At 42.7% G+C, this 21,044-nt stretch overlaps 1 protein-coding gene across 5 annotated transcripts in view; it reads left to right on the plus strand.

Annotated features, from left to right (window-relative positions):
• Nucleotides 1–1,499: 1,499 nt before the first annotated feature.
• The window catches only part of DDHD1 (DDHD domain containing 1), a 66,094-nt gene continuing 46,549 nt past the window's right edge, over nt 1,500–21,044 (plus strand). For all 5 annotated transcript variants that reach the window (XM_053594835.1, XM_053594837.1, XM_053594836.1 and 2 more), the window contains exon 1: nt 1,500–2,472. In XM_053594835.1, coding sequence (XP_053450810.1) covers nt 1,632–2,472 — 841 coding nt within the window. In that variant the 5' untranslated portion in view covers nt 1,500–1,631. The remainder of the gene's footprint in view (nt 2,473–21,044) is intronic.

The following is a 21,044-nucleotide window of genomic DNA, read 5'->3' on the forward strand; positions in this document are numbered from 1 at the left end:
CTGTCTGTATTTCCCCACTAGGCTGTAAGGTCCTTGAAGAAGGAACTTAGTCTCTCCTACTCTCTCTTGTGTTAGAAGTCAGCATAGAGGTGCCTGGCACACAGGTGGCCATCAAAACTCTGTAGAATTAATGCTTTCACCGGTAGTAATTAGATCAAGGCTTCTACCCAATTTCATAGTCTGCATATTGTCAATGGAAACACTGGAGAAGAAACTTGGATGTAGGTGCCCAAAAAGCATTATGGAAAAGAGGGTTCCAATCTTAGATGTTTTCAGTCAGAACTGCACAAGATTATTCAGCTAAGAGTACAAATTGGGGCAGAAAATCCAGCCAGTGGTCTACATACCAAGCCACGAAGCTCAACACCACTCTGAATCTGCCTATATAGGAAGCAAAACCTTTTTTCAAATTTCTACAAAGGTGCTGTACAAACTTGAGATGGTCCTAATTTAAATAATGAATTTAACATTATCTCTGAGAGGTTAGATCTTAGGAGCAAGAAAAATTGCCCTACCAATCTGATTCCACCACAAAGGGAGTAAAAGAAACAGCAAAGACTACTCTTAAATTGAGAACACTGAGCTTGTACATTGTTTTTCTCTGGATTGGGAGAGGAGCTTATAAAACAAAAGCTATCTTTAAAAACCACATAAGGAAGCCTCAGTATTCAAGGCTGAGGCTCATTTCTGATCCCAGAAAGTGAGTTACAGAATCAGAGATGTATAAAAAACTGGAGGAAATCTTACAGGTCGCAGAACTTCATTGCTAGAAGGAACTTTTATCGGGTCCAACAGTCTTAATTTTACAGATGAAGAAACAAAAAGATCAGGGAGACTTACCTATATTTAGCAAAGCTAAGTCCAAAACCTAGTTGTTTTCTGGCTTTCCATCTAATCATCTTTCTACCACAGCTACTGACTGATTTACCATCATGATCAACAAACATGGCACAGCAACTGTACACAATTGTGTGGGATGGAAACATCAGGGCCTTATAATGAAGTTGACAAAACAGGAAATCCAAGTCTCGCGAAAGACAAGCAATACTTTGAAATGGCACATGAAGGTTTGGCGTTTCAAAGTGGTAGTGACGCCAGGCGAGTAGCAGGTGTGGGGCGGAGTGCTCTCGCGTGGGCGACAATTCTGGAGGGACCAGAAGCAGGTGGCAGAACGCAGGCGGACCTAAGGTCAAAAAAGCAACGTCGGTATACTCCAACGCTCAGAGGCCCTCTCGAATTGCAGGTTGAGCCTCTGGGCTTAGGGCTCAAATCCGAAGAATGAGCGAGGTAAAGCCTCCCCAAAGCCGAAACCTTGAAAGTGCCAAGCTGAAGCCGCGGGACAGGAACGCGACCGCAGCGACGGATGGGAACCGGGGAAACCCAGCGTGCAGCCCAACCCGGGCACTCTCGCCCTCGGCTTCCGGGGCGGGGCGCAGGCCGGCGGGGTGGGGCCGGGAGCAGGCACCGCCCACGTCGGGCTGCGTGACAATGGGGCGGGCCGCGGGCCCAGCTGCCGGCTTCGGGGCCGCCGCATCCCGGATCGGGATTTGAAAGATTAAAAACTCCGGGCGGAGAGGGCGGCGGCGTTGAATGTCTGGCGGAAGCGCTGGGGGTCGCGGCTTCTCCGCACCATGAATTACCCGGGCCGCGGGTCCCCGCGGAGCCCGGAGCGTAACGGCCGGGGCGGCGGCGCCTGGGAGCTGGGCTCGGACGCGGGGCCGGCGTTCGGCGGCGGCGTCTGCTGCTTCGAGCACCTGCCCGGCGGGGACCCGGGCGACGGCGACGTGCAGCTGGCCCTGCTGCGCGGGGAGCCCGGGCTGCACTTGGCTCCGGGCACCGAGGACCACGACCCCCGCCTGGCGCTGGACCCCTGCCTCAGTGACGAGAACTATGACTTCAGCTCCGCGGAGTCGGGCTCCTCGCTGCGCTACTACAGCGAGGGGGAGAGCGGCGGTGGAGGCAGCTCCTTGTCGCTGCACCCGCCACAGCAGCCGCCACTGGTGGCGACGAACTCCGGGGGTGGCGGGGCGGCCGGAGGGGGCCCCGGGGAGAGGAAGCGGCCCCGGCCGGGCGGCCCGGCCGCCCGCCACCGCTACGAGGTGGTGACGGAGCTGGGACCGGAGGAGGTGCGCTGGTTCTACAAGGAGGACAAGAAGACCTGGAAGCCCTTCATCGGCTACGACTCGCTCCGCATCGAGCTCGCCTTCCGGACCCTGCTGCAGGCTACGGGGGCCCGGCCCCAGGCCAAGACCCGGGACGACGACCATGTGTGCGGCACGGCCTCCCCCGCGGGCCCGGCCTCCAGCTCCGGGGAGGACGACGACGAGGACCGAGCCTGTGGCTTCTGCCCGCGCACGGCGGGGCACGAGCCCGAGTTGGTGGAGCTGGTGAATATCGAGCCCGTGTGCGTGCGGGGCGGCCTCTACGAGGTGGATGTGACCCAGGGAGAGTGCTACCCTGTGTACTGGAACCGTGAGTCGCAGGCCGGGGTTGGGGTGGGGTGGGACCGGCCGCCCCTGCGGGGGCTGGCACCCCCTGGGGGTGGGGAGGGGGGAGTTGCGACCTGGCCGCCGCCGAGAGGGAGGCGCGGGAGGCCTGGCGTTGGGTAGAGACAGGAGGGGATTGTGCCGGGTACGCCGGCCGTGAAGTTAAACGAGCAGAAGGCAAAGCCCAGGCTGCCCGGGGTCAGGCGGAGTGGATGCCGCCGGGGGCAGTGCCTCCCGGTGACCGGTGCTGCCGCTGTCTCCCGGGGCTGATCCAGGAGCGCATCCCCAGCCTGAGAGGTCGGATTTCGTGATCCCACCAAGTTTCGTCCACCTGGGGACCTGATTCATTCTCATTAACCCCGCACTGCCTGTGATTTAGATAACAGCGCGTCCCATGGAGTCGTGAGGTTTGAGAGCATCTGCCTGAGAATCAACAGTTCAGTGATGGGCTCAGGAAAAGAAAATTAATCCCCGGCGGGAAGGGAAAGGAGCTGGGTTATTCCCACTGGGTGTGCTCGAGAAGGGGGAAAGCACCGCAAGAGGCGGTTCTGCCAAGTGGGTCCGCTTGCACGCCATGGTTCACATATTTTTAGTTTTGCCTCTTCATCTTAAAAAATTACCGGTCTTATGTTCTCATCTTTATAATGGGGATAATTGTACTTAACTCCTGGAGTTGCTGTGGAAAGTAAATGAGAAAATACACCTACAGGGTTTGGGACTATGGTTGGGCACTTATGTGTGATATGAGTGTTAACATTTATTAGACAACTGCGCAATTAGGTTCGTAATTAAAATAGAGTAAGGAGGAGGCGATCAGAAATATCTCCCATTGCATGCAGTAAATATTACATATGTAATATGTAGTAGACATTCTATAGTAACTGAAGCTGTTGGCCACCAGGAGTTTTGTAATATCAGTTTAATTTTCATGGGCCCAACGTCTTCACTGACTGTCACTACCCTCGGGTTCTCCATACATCTTCTAGCACTCTGCCTTGTGTTAATTGTATGTATTGATGACTTAGCTTTGTTTCTGTATGTTTAGCAGCTTATGGGCCGAGTCCATCACCTTTATCTTGGTACTCTGTTAGGGCCTAGTGCAGTAGATACCCAATAACTAGGTATTGAATTGCACCAGTGATTCTGATAATGTGGAAACATTTGTGTGTTAAGCATGACTTATCAAGATAGCAATCCCAGTATGTGTCAAATCACCAAATAAAATAAGCATAGCAGGAAATGTAATTTCTTACTGCATTTTAAGATGACACTAAAAGCATTTGTTACCATTTTTATAAGGTCAGATTCAGGTGGTGTGTGTTAAATCACTGCTTTTGATTATAAACTCACTAAGAACGGTAATGTTTGTTTTATTCGTTTCTTTCATATTACTGAGTATTTGCACAGTGCTCTTGTGAAGGCTTGAGGAATGGTTAAGAGGAGGAAAATTCTTACCCTTCAGGAGCTTCCCACTTAGTTTATTCTTCAAATGACTTAAGCCTCACTATAGTTTTTTGTTTATTTTATTAAGGATTGAAACACAAAGATTTAGAGAAGCCAGAAAGTTGGATAAAACTGCAGGGCATGCTTGGAGAGGAGCCTGGGAACCAAGAGATGACTCTTACCCTTAGATGCAACTGAAGTGTGTTTGCCTAGAATACTGTGTGCTCTTTTGGCTTATGATAAAATCGCTAATGCTTACATGGTGCTTTATTATTTACAAAGTGATTTTGATAACCATTGTTTCACTGTGATTGCAAATAAATGCTAACCTGCCTGTGAAGAAATGGGCTCAGTTCAGAAATTAATGAACTTGTCCAAGGTCACTCAGCAACTGATTAAAGCAGTGTATTGGTCTAGTGGAGGAATCCAGTGCCATGTCCAAAGAGCTTCTCACCCATTCAAGAGTGAGGGTGTCTGGAAAGCTTTCCAGAAGATACAAGACTTTAGTCCTAAGAATGGATTTCATCAGGCAGAGGAAGTAAGGACACAGAGGAAAAGACATTCCAGCCAGGAGTAGCTTATTCAAGGCCACAGGCATGAAGCTGTGTGGCATTTGGAGGACATGGGACCTGCACCCACAGGCACCAAGACGCATGGAGTAGGTTTGGGTGACTGCCGCAGAGAGGGTGGTACGCGAAGGCTTGGGGGTGGGGGGAGGTTGGTTAGGGGCAGGATGGAATTGTGAAGGGAGCGCCTGCACATGAACAGCTGTGAAAGAAACAGGGTGGGCATGCAGTGCTGAGGAGCTGGGATTTTCCCCTGTGACTGGGACCAAACAGTTGAAGATTCTGTGTAACTTAGGGACAGTGCACAGGTTGAACTGGACAGTGAGAAACACTCATCAGAACGCTGGTGTCATTAACTGACACATGGTGAGGGCCTGCAAAAGCGAACACGGGGATAATGTGAACATACCTTTCTTAGACCCGCTTTCCTAAGGCTGATAACCATTAGGCTTCACAACTGGGAAATTAATTTTTTTAACTAGCCCAAGAGCAAACACCTGTTTTTATCTCTGTTTGGCATTTTCTGAACTACCATAAAAACAGTGGTGTTTCTTGTGGCATCCTGTAATTTACCATTTCTCACAGAATCTCACATCACTTTGTTGTAACTGGTTCTTTGTTTTATTTCAGATTAATATGAGGGCACATGCCCTTAGGTTATATAATTTATACATTAAAAGTTAAAGTCAGAGTTGTGGCTGTGTCCTATATTCTGAGGAGTGTGGCATATATCCATGCATTGTACTCTGTGGGTGGGAAGCTACTGAACTCCCTCCTGCCCTCCCCCAACCTTGAATTTAATTGAGATTTTCTCTTGTGGGTTTGTAATTGTTAATCTCCTATTTTCAAATTGCTTCTGAGTACGTGTGATGCTTGTTTTTCCAATCTTGAGATACTTCGGATAATGTTCTCCACATCTATCCAGGTTGTCACCAAAGAAGCAAAATCTCTGTATTTTTATAGCTGAATAGATAGCACAGGTTCACTCATTCACGTGCTGATGGACACTTGGGTTGTTTCCACATCTTTGCAGTCATGAACTGAGCTGCTGTGAACATTCAAGTGGTAAAATGCCTTTTTAAAATTTGTGTAAATTCCTAGTAGTGCAATTACAGGATCAATGGAAGGTCTACTTTTAGTTCTTTGTGGACTCCAAGCTGCTTTCCACACAGGCTGCACTAGTTTGCACTCCCATCAACAGTGCAGGCACCCCCGCCAGCATCTGCAGCTTGGGACCTTGTGATGTGGGTCATTCTCACTGGGGTTAGGTGGTATCTCAGAGTGGTTTGTTTTTGTATTTCTCTGATAATTAGGGGGGATGAGCATTTTTCTCATGTGTTTATTGCCCATTCTTTTGTCATTGTGAAAAGAGTTTCTATTCATGTCTCTTGCCCGGTTTTTAATGGGGTTGTTTGCTGTGTTCTTGTTGATAGGCTTGAGTTGGATTGCAGCATGCAGCCCTCGCATTCTAAGGGCTGCCCTTTTTGCTTTGTGGATTGTGTCCTTAGCTATCTAATTCGTTCTTTAAGTCTCTGTATATTATAAAAGTTTTCACCCTTTCTCAGGAGGTTCCCTGTATGGTTTCTTCAGCCTTTTTCCAAATGGAAACAACTCACACAAGACAGCGAAGCTTTTGACCTTCCCCCTATTTTAGCTTTTCTTTTTAAACCTTTTTAGAAACTGTCTGCATATTGGTAATGAAGGTTTAAAACAAGAAAATCCAGGTTCCTCTGTAGCATGGTGGTAGGATTCCATTGGCCATTTGGATTTTTGTTTCCTAATGTAGCTCACATCTGGGTGTCAAGGGCAGCAAGTTAGCTGTACCTGATTTAAAAGAAAGACATTATTTTACTCTTCCTTTGAACTTTACTGGCAGATAAAATTGAACCAGTTTGGTTCAATTAAAAAGGGAACAGAATTTGTCTTATATAGCTGGAAGGTAAATGATATTATTACACATGAAAAAAAGTATTAATTGTGGGGTACTTATTTTTGTTTTTTGTTTTGTTTTTGGCGGGGGCTGGGTTTGACCCCACCACCTCCGGTATATGGGGCCAGCACCCTACTCACTGAGCCATATTTTTATTGTATGTTTAGATATTCTTCTGGCTGAATGTGGACATTTTAGGTAGAAACTGATCATGTCTGAGGAAGGGCTGAATGGACTCTCCCTCAGCTGTTGCACTCACCTGGCAGGCCTGTCTGGAGGATTATTACAGTAAAGTGCTTATAACAATGTTGACACGTTGTACTAGGTAAAGAACTATTAACTATACCTATGTGGATCTCAAAAAATTCAGTCTCTGCCTTATTTTTCGAAGCTCACATAGAAGCTAATAAGGTTAAGCAGTACAGAATTGTTGAGCACCCACAATTTGATCTTATCAGCTTGTATCTGATCAGAGAGGAAAGAACACTTGTAAAGGATGTGAAGGAGAGAAGAGAGTGGCCAGAGCATTCACCAATAGATGGTAGGAAGGCATATGGAGCTTTCTAGAGATATTCCATGAGCTTAGAATAGCCTATAGCATTCTAATGGCAGTGATGTATGTAATATGCACTAGGAAGCATATGTGACTTCCATTCATTGACTGAATTAATAAAGTTATTTAAGTGACCAAATTTTTATGTGAACATTAAGTTTCTATAAGTAGTCTTTAACTATAAACCACAGATTCCTTCACCCTTGCCCTGGCTTCTGCCGTACTTATAAAGCTACTTAGATTATTATAATTTTAAACCATTTTCAGTTTCATGTACTTCAGAAATTAACCTTCTTCATGATATACTGAAATGAAAGGAAAATTACATTCCCAGTAAAATGATGTAGGAAACTTAGAACTTTCCCCTTAATTGTATAATGTTTATTAACTTGACATGGATGTAAACCATGTTATTCTGAACAGTATTTTATATGGAGCAGGACATCATGGGAAATAGTGGAGTCCAAGGAATTAGAAGGCTCTCTGTCTTGGTCAGTTTCTGCCTCCAATAAAGCAGGACTGGAGGGAGTGGAGACCAGGCGTTGAGGTGTGAGGCCCAGAGAAGTGTTGAATACTTTTCTCTTTTACTCATTAACTATTCCCCTATTAGCCCAGACTGAAAAGCAGCCTTGGGCTGCATTGGAACCCTGACTGCTCAGATTTGTGGAATTGTGGCAGAGTCTTCTGGAAATCCCCAGCCCAGATCAAGTTTGCTTCAGGGTGTGTTTTTCAGTGACCTGTTGAAACAGCACAAGGATGGGACTGGCTAGTGACATATATGGAGGGCAGAACTCAGCTGCCTAACCAGGGCATTTGGGGCTTCTCTGTTCCTTGCAACACACCGTCAGTTTAGAAACCAATCTGTGTCAGTTATCGAGTACCTTGTCTGCGCATGGCTGGGATGTAATAACGCATGCTGTGCTTTGTATAAATGTCAGGTGTAATCACTGTGCCATCTGTCAACGCCCTTGTCTTTCTTCTTTTACTGTTTTCTTATAAAAGAGATCTTTTGTATTCTTCTCTCTCCCAAATTTTATTTTCTGGGTCTTTGATCGCCACATCATTCTTTGCTGAGATCTCTGATGTCTGGAATCTATAGCTGATGGGAGAGAGTGTGAGAAGAGAGAGGGAAATGGGGGATGAAGCCTAAGATGAAGATTATTGGCATGGAGATTGGGAAGTAAGTACTTCTCTCTCTCTCTTTTTTTTTGAGACAGAGTCTCACTTGGTCACTCTTGGTAGAGTGCTGTGGTGTCTTAGCTCACAGCAACCTCAAACTCTTGGGTTCAAGTGATTCTCTTGCCTCAGGTTCCCAAGTAGCTGGGACTATAGGCGCCTGCCACAATGCCTGGCTGTTTTTTAGAGACAGGGTCTTGCTCTGGCTCAGGCTAGTCTCAAACTTGTGAGCTTAGGCAATCCACCCACCTCCACCTCCCAAGTGCTAGGATTACAGGCATGAGCCACTGTGCCGGCCAGAAATAAGTACTCCTGGAATTTCTGATAACTGAGGAATGTGATTTAAGACCTTTACCTTTTCATGAATGTGGTAGAATTTAAACTGTGCATGTCATCAAGAAAAAGTGTCAACACTAATAAAAGATGTAGATATACATAGTCCCTTCCTTTTTGCCACAATACTCTCCTAAAATCTCAGTTAAAAAGTAGAACAAGAAAACACTTTTTTTTGTTGTTGCTACTTATATGTGTAATCTATGGTACTACTATTTTGAGGCTGCATTGGTAAAGGGAAATTGTTGCCCACAAAAAAATGTTGGGTCACTGACAACTGAGTGGATTAATGGAGTGAAAAGCGTAATACAGATGCTTTCTGATGCCCTGGATCAGGTGGCAGGTGAAATTCAATACGGTAAGAAATAGGAATTGAAATAGGAATTAACCTGTCAGAGAACTGAAGAAAAACAGTAGCAAAATTGATACGAGAGTACAGGCAGTCCCCGAGTTACAAACATCCAACTGATGTAAAATTGTACTTATGAACCGTGGCTGTTACAGGTGGTAGGTAATGTGCCTGTTCCAACTCACATACAAATTCAGCCTAACCAACCTATAGCACCTAGCTCATTCTTAGCCCAGGAACTGCCTATAGCTCTGTTTGACATACTGCTGTCCAATTCCTCCAGATCACCAACAGGAGGGATGTGCATTCATTGACATTTACTGTAACGCCTTATCACATTAAGCCATGTCTCGGTAATCTTTATAATCATTGCTCTTTTTAAGTAAACTCTGTAGAATGACTGTTGGGGTCACACCAAGCTTTGGAAATGACGCTGTCATTGGTACTTCTGTTTCCCAAGACCTCCGATGTCTGGAAATCTTAGAGAACTATAGATTCCATCTGAGTGGATGGCTTTTCCAGATAGTTCAGAGTTAAGCTAGAATGTAATTTTAACTGAATCAAGAACTCTCTCAGATGTTACTAATTCTGTCTTTAACTGCTTCTCAGTGGACGGTCACTTGGAACATTGGTGCATGATAGTCTTTGAGAAACTTGACGTGAGGCAAAGAACTTGATGAACTGTTCTAAAACTTAAGATTTCTAAATCCTATGCCAGGGACCATTCTGCTCTATAGCTGAGATGACGCCTAGGAGCAGAGTTGGAATTACTTCTGAGCTTTAGTATAGACATACTTAAGTGCAGTCCCTCTCAGAATGTCTCACCTCTTAACTATAACAGCTCCTTTATCCATTTTTGGTTTATATTTTATTGACTGAATCTCCTGCTTTCTATTTATTCTTTAGAATTACTTCTAGCTAGGCTGAAGGGCATCCCATGTCTACCTGATTCACCCACTCAAATCTTCAGTAAAACTTGAATTTTAATGTCAGGTGTATATTTTAACAGTAAGTACCCCCATATATGTTTATGATTTGTAGAAAAAAGTCTTTGCTATGAAACAAAAGACAGTCATAGGAAAGAGCCTATTTCAAAGTAAATTAGAAATTGTTGGGCACCACCCCTCACTCAGTCCCAGGAAAGCACTTGCAAAGTTGATTCCTCGCACTCTTCCAGGGTGGCAAGCCCCTGCCGAAAAAAACCCTCACTAACCTGGCCAGCTGGTAGCGTGTGGCTGGGCTCATGGCGACAGGTGTGCCTGCCTGCAGGGTTTGCGAGCAGACATTGGCTTTGGCTCCGCGCTGTATTGCCCAGCAGCCGCCGTCATGCTTGTTGAAGATGTGCACAAGCTCCCGATTGTTCTGCTCTTTGCCTTTCACTGGAAAACACTGAGACCTTAGATTTTACAGCATCTGTTTGGATATGGTTGCTGTTTATTCTTTATCCTCTTTACTGTTCAGCTTTTGTTTTACTATTTTGTGTAAACTGTTACACATTATTAAACTTTTTTTTTTTGATGGAGGAGATGACTCTCCTATAGTGAATGCCCCTGATCCTGAAATATTGGATTGACTTGTGTGAGTCTGATTGCCTTGCAGGATTTTATGGAAATACCTACAACCCTTCAAGGAGCATGATAGACAACACATAAAAGGCACACCGGGTTTAAAATATTTGTTTACAGATCACCTTGTACCCTACCATAGTTCATTAATTTCATCTCTGCCATCTCCATTTCAATTTTTACTGGTTCTCCTAGGGAGGCTACATCATGTAGTGTTTAAGAATGTGAAGGGCCATTGGAGCCATACTGGGCCCAGATCCTAGCTCTGCTGTCTATCAGCGGTGTGGCAACTTGAATTCTCTGTGCCTCAGTTTCTTCTTTTGTAAAATGTGTTTTCTCACATCTGTAATCCTAGCCCTCTGGGAGGCCAAGGTGGGAGGATCACTTGAGGGGAATTAGAGGCTACCCTGAGCAAGAGCAAGACCCTGTGTCTACAACACATAGTAAAACTAGCCAGGTATGGCGGACACCTGCAGTCCCAGCTACTGGGGAGGCTGAGACAGGAGGATGGGTTGGGCCCAAAATATAAAGTTGTGGTGAGCTATGATGATGCCACTGCCCTCTAGCCCAGCAGAGTGAGACCGGGTATCAAGAAAGAAAAAAAAAAATTCTAAATTCTTATCTGCTGCTTTTTTAGTATGTAGCTCCTGATCAAATGTGGGTGATACTGACTTTACCCCCAGAGCTCATTTAGAACATTTCTACAACCTACTACGGTTTTTGAAAACAGTAGAGAACTCTACAGTTTTTCTCAAAGACGGCTCAGTTTTTCGTTGATGCAGAGCCAGTAGTGTTCTTGGTTTTCTGCCATGTTGGCAAGAAAAAAGTGGCCCACAATTCCTCTTCTGGTGAAGGAGACCTCAGCATAAAACTGAGAGATTCTTCTTGATAGATCTGCAGTCAGGCCAGCAGTGGTAGGGATGGCAGCTAGAGTAAGCCCTAACTTAAAATAATCTTGAATCTACCCTTTGTTGAGGGATTTGAAGCAGCCATCTCTTATCCAACATTGTCAGTAAAAGTCACATGAGCTCAGGGAACAGATATTTGTCATCAAATTCCCATAGTAGGAGTTCTTGATTTACCCATAGTAAGATTCAGTTCACATTACATGTATGTAAAATGTTTAGCCAAGTACCTGGTTTAATATGTATTAGCTGTCACGTCTAAGCCAGGCTGTTACATTTGCTCTTGAACTAGAAGCCTGTCTTCTGTCTATTAAATAGTGTATTCGTAGACATGTTTTATTTTGGTAGGGGAAAAGGTGGAACACTGTGGCTCTACCAAAGTCATTTCACCCTAAACATGGTGACCACATAAACACATAGGCCGTATATACACACACACGTTCTCACAGGTACTATGTGTATCTCCATGTGCTCATCTTAAACCTAGTTAGTTACGCTGAGAGTTCTGGGAATCACAGTGAAGTTTAGTACTTCTGGGGCCTTAATTTCTCCTGTGGACTCCAAGGTGGAACAAAGTGAAGACCTTACCAGATGAGATGAGAACAATGGAATAGTCTTCAGCTTCGATAGATAGAAGCTGCCTTGTTCTCAGCTTGTTCAGCCAGTTCAAGATTTGCATTTCAAGGGATTCTAGGAGAACTATCCTTCAACCCACAAATTGGTATTTTTGTTTTATCTTTGTTGTTTTTTCTACCTACCTATTGCTGGTCTGTCCTTCCAATTTAAAACTTCTGTATTCCTACTGATATTCTGTCTTCTTGTTCTACCAATTATTAATAAGATGAAGTTTCCAACTTATAACTGTGGGTTATATATATCCTATTGGTTTTTGCTTCATGTATATTGAAACTCTGTTACTAGGTGTCTGTACATTTATACTATCCTTTTAATGAAATAATACTTTTATCATTTTGAAATATTCCCCTTTATCTCTAGTAATATTCCTTGTCTTGAAAATTTCCTTTATTTGATACTAATCAGCCACTCCTCATGATTAATATTTGCAATTTACATTTTTTCCTGTCCTTTTGCCTTGAAACCAATATATGTCTGTACTTATCGTTAGGTCTTAAATGTTAAGATTTGTTATGACAGTCTCTGCCTTTTAATTAGCATTTTAAACCATTTACATTTATTGTGACTAATGCTGTCTGATTTTTTTTTTCCTCCTTCTTTTTTTTATTTTTTGAGACAGTCTAACTCAGACTAGTTCAAGTTTCCTTACCATAGAGTGCTATGGCATCATTTTAGCTCACAATAACCTCAAACTCCTGGGTTCAAGCAGTCCATCTGCCTCAGCCTCCCTGTAGCTGAGACCCTTCGCAACACCCAGCTAATAATACTGTCTGATTTTTAAATTAACATTTGACTAATTGTTTTCTATCTATCCCATTTGTTCTTAGTTCTTTTTTTCTGCCTTCTTTTGCATTGCATATTTTTTATGATTCTCTTTTACCTTTATTATTAGCTATTAAGGATACTTTCTCATATTATCCTGGTTCATGTTCTCTGAGCATTTTGGCTTCCAGTTACACATATGTTAGATCATTTGATATTGTCCCCCAGCTTTTGGGTGCTCTATTCTGTTTTTTAATTTTCCCCACTCTTGTTTTTTTCTTGTGTTTCAGTTTAGGTAATTTTTATTAACTAATTTTTAAGATCACTGATTCTTTCTTCAGCTGTGTCACATCTACTGAAGAGCTTATCAAAGGTATTCTTTGCTTTCCTTATCAAGTTGTTAATTTTTAGCATTTTCATTTGACTCTTGTAGTTTCTCTTTCCATTTTGAAAATTATTCATCTGATTATATATGTTGCCCACATTTTCCACTAGAGCATATTAATCATAGTTTTAGCATATTAATCATTGTTTTTTTTTAATTCTGTAGCATATTAATCATAGTTTTTTAACATTTTTTTTTAAAAGACTCCAGCATCTCTGGTCTGGGTTCTTTTTACGTCTTAATGTTAATATATGCCATAGTTTTTGTTAAAAGCTAAGCATCTTTTAGAACAGTAGAGTATTCATAGTTTTGTTAAAAGCTAGACATCTGTAAGACAGTAGGGTATTTATACCTAAAAATGGCACACTTTGTCTTTTGCTAGGCCTGTAGTGTGGAGAACTGACCAGTCCCTTTGGGAGCTGAGCAAAGTTTGCGTTCCATTACTGTGATGAACAATGCAGTAGTGAAGTGATAGTTGCCATCAGCGCACCACAGGCTTCAGGTTTCCAGGGCATCTCCTGTGTTCAGAGGGAAGACTGTTTTGCCAGTGTTTTTTCTCCTTGTCTCTTTCACCCTTAGCTTTACGGCTTCCCTTAGCACCTCTGTCTCATGGAAGGTCTTTCTCCATGGTTTTGCACTCCCCAGGAATAGATAAAATGCTATCTTGGTGGCTCGGTGCCTATGGCTTAAGCGGCTAAAGCCCCAGCCACATACAACTGAGGTGGCAGGTTCAAATCCAGCCCAGGCCCACCAAACAATAATGATGGCTGCAACCAAAAAATAGCTGGGCATTGTGGCAGGTGCCTATAGTCCCAGCTACTTGGGAGGTGGAGGCAGGAGAATCGCTTGAGCCCAGGAGTTGGAGGTTGCTGTGAGCTGTGATGCCAGGGCACTCTACCCAGGATGACAACTTGAGGCTCTGTCTCAAAAAAAAAAAAAAAAAAAAATACTATCTTGGTGACAGTGGTGTTACCTGATAAAGAGGGTCTGACTGCCTGTCACTGTGCAGCCAATATGCAGAGATGGAGGATTAGGTCCAACTGGCTTTATTCTCAGAAGGCCAGCAATTCTGGAGAACAGTGAGAGTAGCTTCTCCAAGACTATTCTGCTCTTCCATTTCCAAAACTACAGTTTTATACATAAAAACCATGTTAACCTTTACTTTAAACAACAATAATTAACCCTATCTTAAACAACAATAACGGGCATAACCCATGACCCAAAAACGACATTTCTAATTCAAATGTTACTCTCCCAAATCAATTGCCTTAAACTACTCAAAATACACACTTTTAGGTTAAAGCTGAATTTACAAAACAACAAGGATGAAAGACATGAGGTGAAGGTCAGGTAGGACCTGTGCCGCCTGGGCCCTGGCCTGACTGACGCCTCTGAGCGGTGCAGGTGCAGGTGGGAAGGTGCTGGCTCAGCTTCATTCTTAGCCACAGTGTTCCTTCCTAGTGATTCTGCCCAACCCCGCCACAGAAGACCTCACTGTCTAGGCCCAGGACAGTTCCCTGTTTATACACCAAGGGCAGTGTTTTGGTTTTGGTTTATTTTCCTGTTGCCTTATTCCAGCTGCTGTTAGTCCTTTCTGTTGCTTTCCTGCTTGAAGCAGTTTAGACTTTTGTTCCTTAAGTGAGATAGGAAGGAAAAATCCAGGCCAGGCTTAAGACCTTTGCCATCTCTGACACCGCAGATGTCACCCACCACCACGAAGGGGATACTTTCTAGGTTCCTCACCCTCCCCCGTGAGGGAGGCGGTAAGATCTGTGGGCAGAACGTGCAAGGGGGTATAATTTCCCTGTGCATCGGGAGCCCCAGAATTTCCATCCTCTCAGTGTAGCCCACACTTGACCTTTAGCAGTGTGTTAAATATTCTAGCTAAAGTCGTTTTTCTGGCTTGTGTGGTATCCAGTGTCTCACTCTAGTAAGTAGGTGCAGGAGCTTACATCTTATTCTTAGATATTGTGTTAGTTGCCCTGGATGGACCTTAGCTTTCTGAAGTGTTCAAGAAAAATTGTAATTTCACAAATTAAACGTGATAGGTTTGTTGTTTGGGGATAGGAGCAATAGTTCTTTCATCTTTCTCCATCCTAGGGAAAAACTTGAATTATTATACATTTTTTTTTCTGTTTTTATAGTAGCTGCTTTATGGTTTTTAGTACACATCTAGCTTATTAGAATCAACTTCCGAAATTACTATGTTGCTTTGTACAGGGTAGAAAAACCACGTTGGTGTTCTCACTGACCCCTTCATGGCCTTTGCCATTGTTGTCATATATTTTACTTCTGTTTACTTATACTGGGTCTGACAATTAAGTTTGTGAACTTTGCTGCTGTGTGCTTACATTGGCAGCACCATGGAAACAACTCGGTAAGGGTTCACGACCTGGGTGTATCAGCATCTCACAGCTGTGTTCATGTCCACACATGGGGACATCTTAGTGACCGGCTTTCTTTATTGCTATTGTGTTTTTGTATGCCATTGAGAGAATGTCAGAGCTTGAATTGGAGCAATGAACAAACAATCATAATTTCTTGTTAAACTAGTCAGGAATGGAAGTTGAATCAGGGACATGTTAGTCGTCTAAGTTTATGAGGATAATGCCATGAGAAAACAACAGTGTACAAATAGATAAAATTTTTTTGGAGAGGAGATGAAGAGATGTCAGGGAGGCCAGGAACGAGCAGAACTGATAAAAACATTGCAAAGAATTATCAAATTGTGCATCAAAATTGTCAGCTGACTATAAGGAGCACAGCATACCAAGTAGATTACAATAGAGAAACAGTTAGGAAAATCTTAGCTGAAAATATTACATAGCCACTCTTGTATCACAGCAATGAACCAGCTCACATGGCACTGTCTGTGAGGGAGTTTTTAGCCAGTAAACAAATAACTGTGTTGGAACATCGTCCCTACTCACCTGGGATGGCCCAATGACTTTGCTTTTTAATCCAAAGATAAAGGAAATATTGAAAGGAAAACATTGAGGACATTCAGGACATCAAGGGCAATACAATGACAGTTCCCATGGCCATTCCAGAAAAAGAGCTCCAGAACTTCTCTGAAGGGTGGACCAGGTGTTAGCATCAGTGCACAGTTTCCCCCGGGAGCACTTTGCAGGTGACCACGTCATATTCACCTGTGAGGCGGTAGCACTTTCTCTAGGATAAGCCCCAAAATGTTTTCTTAAACTCTGTTTCTCCCCCTCCCCCTTTTTTTTTTGGTAAGAGACAAGGTCTCACTCTTACCTAGGTGTGAGGCATTGACGTGATCATAGTTCAATGTAACCTCAAATTCCGGGGCTCAAAATCCTCCCACCTCAGCCTCCCAAGTAGCTGGTACTACAGGCACCTGCCCTCATGACCAGCTAACTTTCTTATTTTTTGTAGACATGGAGTTGACCAGACTGGTCTCAAACTCCTGGCCTCAAGTAATCCTCCTGCCTCGCCTCAGCTTCCCGCACTGCTAGGATTACAGGTGTGAGCCACCTTGCTGGCCTCTCCCTCATTTTTTTGAATGATAACTTTTGACAGATATTATAGAACCCTAAATGGACATTTTTGTTTGCTTCGAAACAATAGAATAAAATACGTCACTTTCTTGTCTTGTACTTGTACAGTTTCTGATGAGAAGTTTGCTGTCACTCTTACTCGTGTTCCTAGATGTCATCTTTCTTCCCGTTAGCTCCCCGCCCCGCTTTGCTTATGACTTTCAGCAATTTGATTATGATGCATTTAGCCATGTTCTTCACATTTCACCATGATTCTGCTAACTATGGGTTTATAGCTGTCATTGGGTTGTTTAAATGTTTGGCTATTATTTCTCCCAGTTTATTTTTCTGTGTATCATGTCCCTTTTCCTGGATTCTGACTATGTGTGAGTTAGTCTGTTTGATAGTGAACTATAATTCGGTTTGACACTGCCCCACGTGGCACGATTTTCTTTTCAGTTTTTTTCTTTGTGTTTTATTTTTTGATAGTTTACTGATATGTTACTATTGCTATATTCTAGAATATGTCCTATTGCTGTATTATGACTTTGAAGGATTCACTTATCTTTGCCTCTGCAATTTCTAATTTACTATTGATCTTATTTGTTAGTTTTTCATTTCTAATACTGTATTTTTCATCTTTAGAAGTTCAATTTAGGAATTTTTTTTCTATCTTCCAGGTTTGTGCTTTCTTCTCCCTTTTTGAGTCTGGGGGGAGCATCTTTCTCTGCTGATTTTGCTGTCTGAGTTGTTTGCTCCCAAACATGTTTTAGGATTGTCTTCGTGTTTCTTTGAATTACTTTTCAGGTGTATTCCTTGGATTTTCTAGGATTCCTTTAATGTTCACTGGGCTTTGTTCAGTGTAGTTATTTCAAATAACAATAGAACCTCCATAGCTGACCCCCTCCCTATGATGGCCTCTTCCTCAGGTTGACCTAATCTTCATAGACTGGACATGTGCCATGTGTAGGACTAGTTCCTTGTGTTGACCCCTTCCATGTGTTGAGCAGTTACAGCCCCTTAGATGGTGGCTACAGAGACTCTGTTGCCCTGTGACCCTGAGGCTTTCTTCAGAGCTTAGCGAGGGTCATCACACAGCTTTCAACGTGGGGCCAGTTTATCTCCATTACTCGGGCAATACCTTCCTGAGCACGTTGCTCAGTCTGATTAGAACACGAGCTGCTAATGTTAGGAATGACAGAAAGGGAATTTAGAGTACACATGATGAAAACAATGAAAGAAATAATGGAAACAATGAAGGAAACTGCTAATAAAGTGGAAAATAACCAAAAGGAAATCCAAAAGCAGAATCAAATAAGAGATGAACGATGTGAAGAATATAAAAAGGATATAGCAGAGCTGTAGGAACTGAACCAATCAGGGAACTTAAAGATGCAATGGAAAGTATCAGTAACAGGTTAGACCATGCAGAAGAAAGAATTTCAGAGGTAGAAGACAAAGTTTTTGAGATAACTCAGATAGTAAAAGAGACAGAAAAGAAGAGAGAGAAAGCAGAACGTTCACTGTCAGAATTATGGGACTTTATGAAGCGGTGCAACATACGAGTTATAGGAATCCCAGAAAGGGAAGAAGAATGCCCCAGAGGAATGGAAGCCATACTAGAGAATATTGTAAAAGAAAATTTCCCAAATATCACCAAAGATTCTGACACACTGCTTTCAGAGGGCTATCAGACACCAGGTCGCCTCAACTCTAACCAAGCTTCTCCAAGACACATTGTGATGAACCTGTCCAAAGTCAAGACAAAAGAAAAGATTCTGCAAGCTGCCAGGAGTAAGCGCCAGTTGACCTACAGGGGCAAATCCGTCAGAGTGACCGCAGACTTCTCTAATGAAACTTTCCAAGCAAGAAGACAATGGTCATCTACCTTTAATCTACTTAAACAGAATAATTTCCAGCCCAGAATTCTGTACCCTGCTAAGCTAAGCTTAAAAATTGATGGAGAAATCAAATCATTTATGGATATACAAACATTGAGGAAATTCACCACAACAAGACCAGCTCTACAGGAAATACTTCAACCTGTTCTGCACACTGACCACCACAATGGATCAGCAGGAAAGTAAGAACTCAGAAATTAAAGGACAGAACCTAACCTCCACACTGATGCAAAAGATAAAACTAAGCAATGGGCTCTCACAAAATAAGACGAATAGAATACTACCACACTTATCAATTATCTCAATAAATGTTAATGGCTTGAATTCCCCACTGAAGAGACATAGATTGGCTGACTGGATTAAAAAACACAAGCCATCTATTTGCTGTCTACAAGAAACACACCTGGCTTCAAAAGACAAATTAAGCTCCGAGTCAAGGGTTGGAAGACAATTTTTCAGGCAAATGGAATTCAGAAGAAAAGAGGAGTTGCAATCTTATTTTCAGATACATGTGGATTTAAAGCAACTAAAGTCAAAAAAGACAAAGATGGTCACTTTATATTGGTCAAGGGAAAAATAACAAGAAGACGTTTCTTTTTTTTTGTGTGTGTGTGGTTTTTGGCCAGGGCTGGGTTTGAACCCGCCACCTCCGGCATATGGGACCGGCGCCCTGCTCCTTGAGCCACAGGTGCCACCCAACAAGAAGACGTTTCAATTCTAAATATCTATGCACCCAATTTAAATGCTCCCAGATTCTTGAAAGAGACCTTACTCAGTCTGAGCAATGTGATATCTGATAATAACAGGGGACTTTAACACTCCTCTTACAGAGCTGGACAGATCCTCTAAACAGAAATTAAACAAAGATATAAGAGATTTAAATGAGACCCTAGAACAACTGTGCTTGATAGACGCATATACAACCCTCCATCCCAAAGATAAAGAATATACATTCTTCTCATCACCCCATGGAACATTCTCCAAAATTGATCATATCCTGGGACACAAAACAAATATCAACAGAATCAAAAGAATTGAAATTTTACCTTGTATCTTCTCAGACCATAAGGCACTAAAGGTGGAGCTCAACTCTAACAAAAATGCTCAACCCCACACAAAGGCATGGAAATTAAACAACCTTCTGTTGAATAACAGATGGGTGCAGGAAGAAATAAAACAGGAAATCATTAACTTCCTTGAGCATAACAACGATGAAGACACAAGCTACCAAAACCTGTGGGATACTGCAAAAGCAGTTTTGAGAGGAAAATTCATCGCTTTAGATGCCTACATTCGAAAAACAGAAAGAGAGCGCATCAACAATCTCACAAGCCATCTTATGGTATTGGAAAAAGAAGAACAATGTAAGCCTAAAATCAGTAGAAGAAAAGAAATATCCAAAATCAAATCAGAGATCAATGAAATTGAAAACAAAAGAATCATTCAGAAAATTAATGAATCGAGTTGGTTTTTTGAAAAAATAAATAAAATAGATAAACCATTGGCCAGACTAATGAAAATAGAAAAGTAAAATCTCTAGTAACCTCAATCAGAAATGATAAAGGGGAAATAACAACTGATCCCACAGAGATACAAGAGATCATCTCTGAATACTACCAGAAACTCTCTGCCCAGAAATTTGACAATGTGAAGGAAATGGATCAATATTTGGATTCACACCCTCCCCCTAGACTTAGCCAGGAAGAAATAGAGCTTCTGAACAGACCAATTTCAAGCACTGAGATCAAAGAAAAAATAAAAAATTTTCCAACCAAAGAATGCCCTGGTCCAGATGGCTTCACACCAGAATTCCATCAAACCTTCAAGGAAGAGCTTATTCCTGTGCTGCAGAAATTATTCCAAAAAATTGAGGAAGAAGGAATCTTCCCCAACACTGTCTATGAAGCAAACATCACCCTGATACCAAAACCAGGAAACGACCCAACCAAAAAGGAGAATTGCAGACCAATCTCACTAATGAATATAGATGCAAAAATTCTCAACAAAATCCTAGCCAATAGATTACAGCTTATCATCAAAAAAGTCATTCATCATGATCAAGTAGGCTTCATCCCAGGGATGCAGGGCTGGTTTAACATACACAACTCCATTAACAGTATCCACCATATTACAGAGGCAAAAATAAAGATCACATGATCCTCTCAATAGATGAGAAGCTAATTAAGGACACAACTCCCTTCACCATAGTTCCAAAGAAAATGAAATACCTAGGAATATACCTAACGAAGGAGGTGAAGGACCTCTATAAAGAAAACTATGAACTCCTCAGAAAGGAAATAGCAGAGGATATTAACAAATGGAAGAACATACCATGCTCATGGATGGGAAGAATCAACATTGTTAAAATGTCTATACTTCCAAAAGCAATCTACCTATTCAATGCCATTCCTATCAAAATACCAACATCGCACTTTCAAGGTTTAAAAAAAATGATTCTGCGTTTTGTATGGAACCGGAAAAAACCCCATGTAGCTAAGGCAGTTCTTAGTAATAAACATAAAGCTGGGGGCATCAGCATACCAGATTTTAGTCT

Source organism: Nycticebus coucang, chromosome 6, assembly GCF_027406575.1.
Source record: "Nycticebus coucang isolate mNycCou1 chromosome 6, mNycCou1.pri, whole genome shotgun sequence".
Classification (NCBI taxonomy): domain Eukaryota; kingdom Metazoa; phylum Chordata; class Mammalia; order Primates; family Lorisidae; genus Nycticebus; species Nycticebus coucang.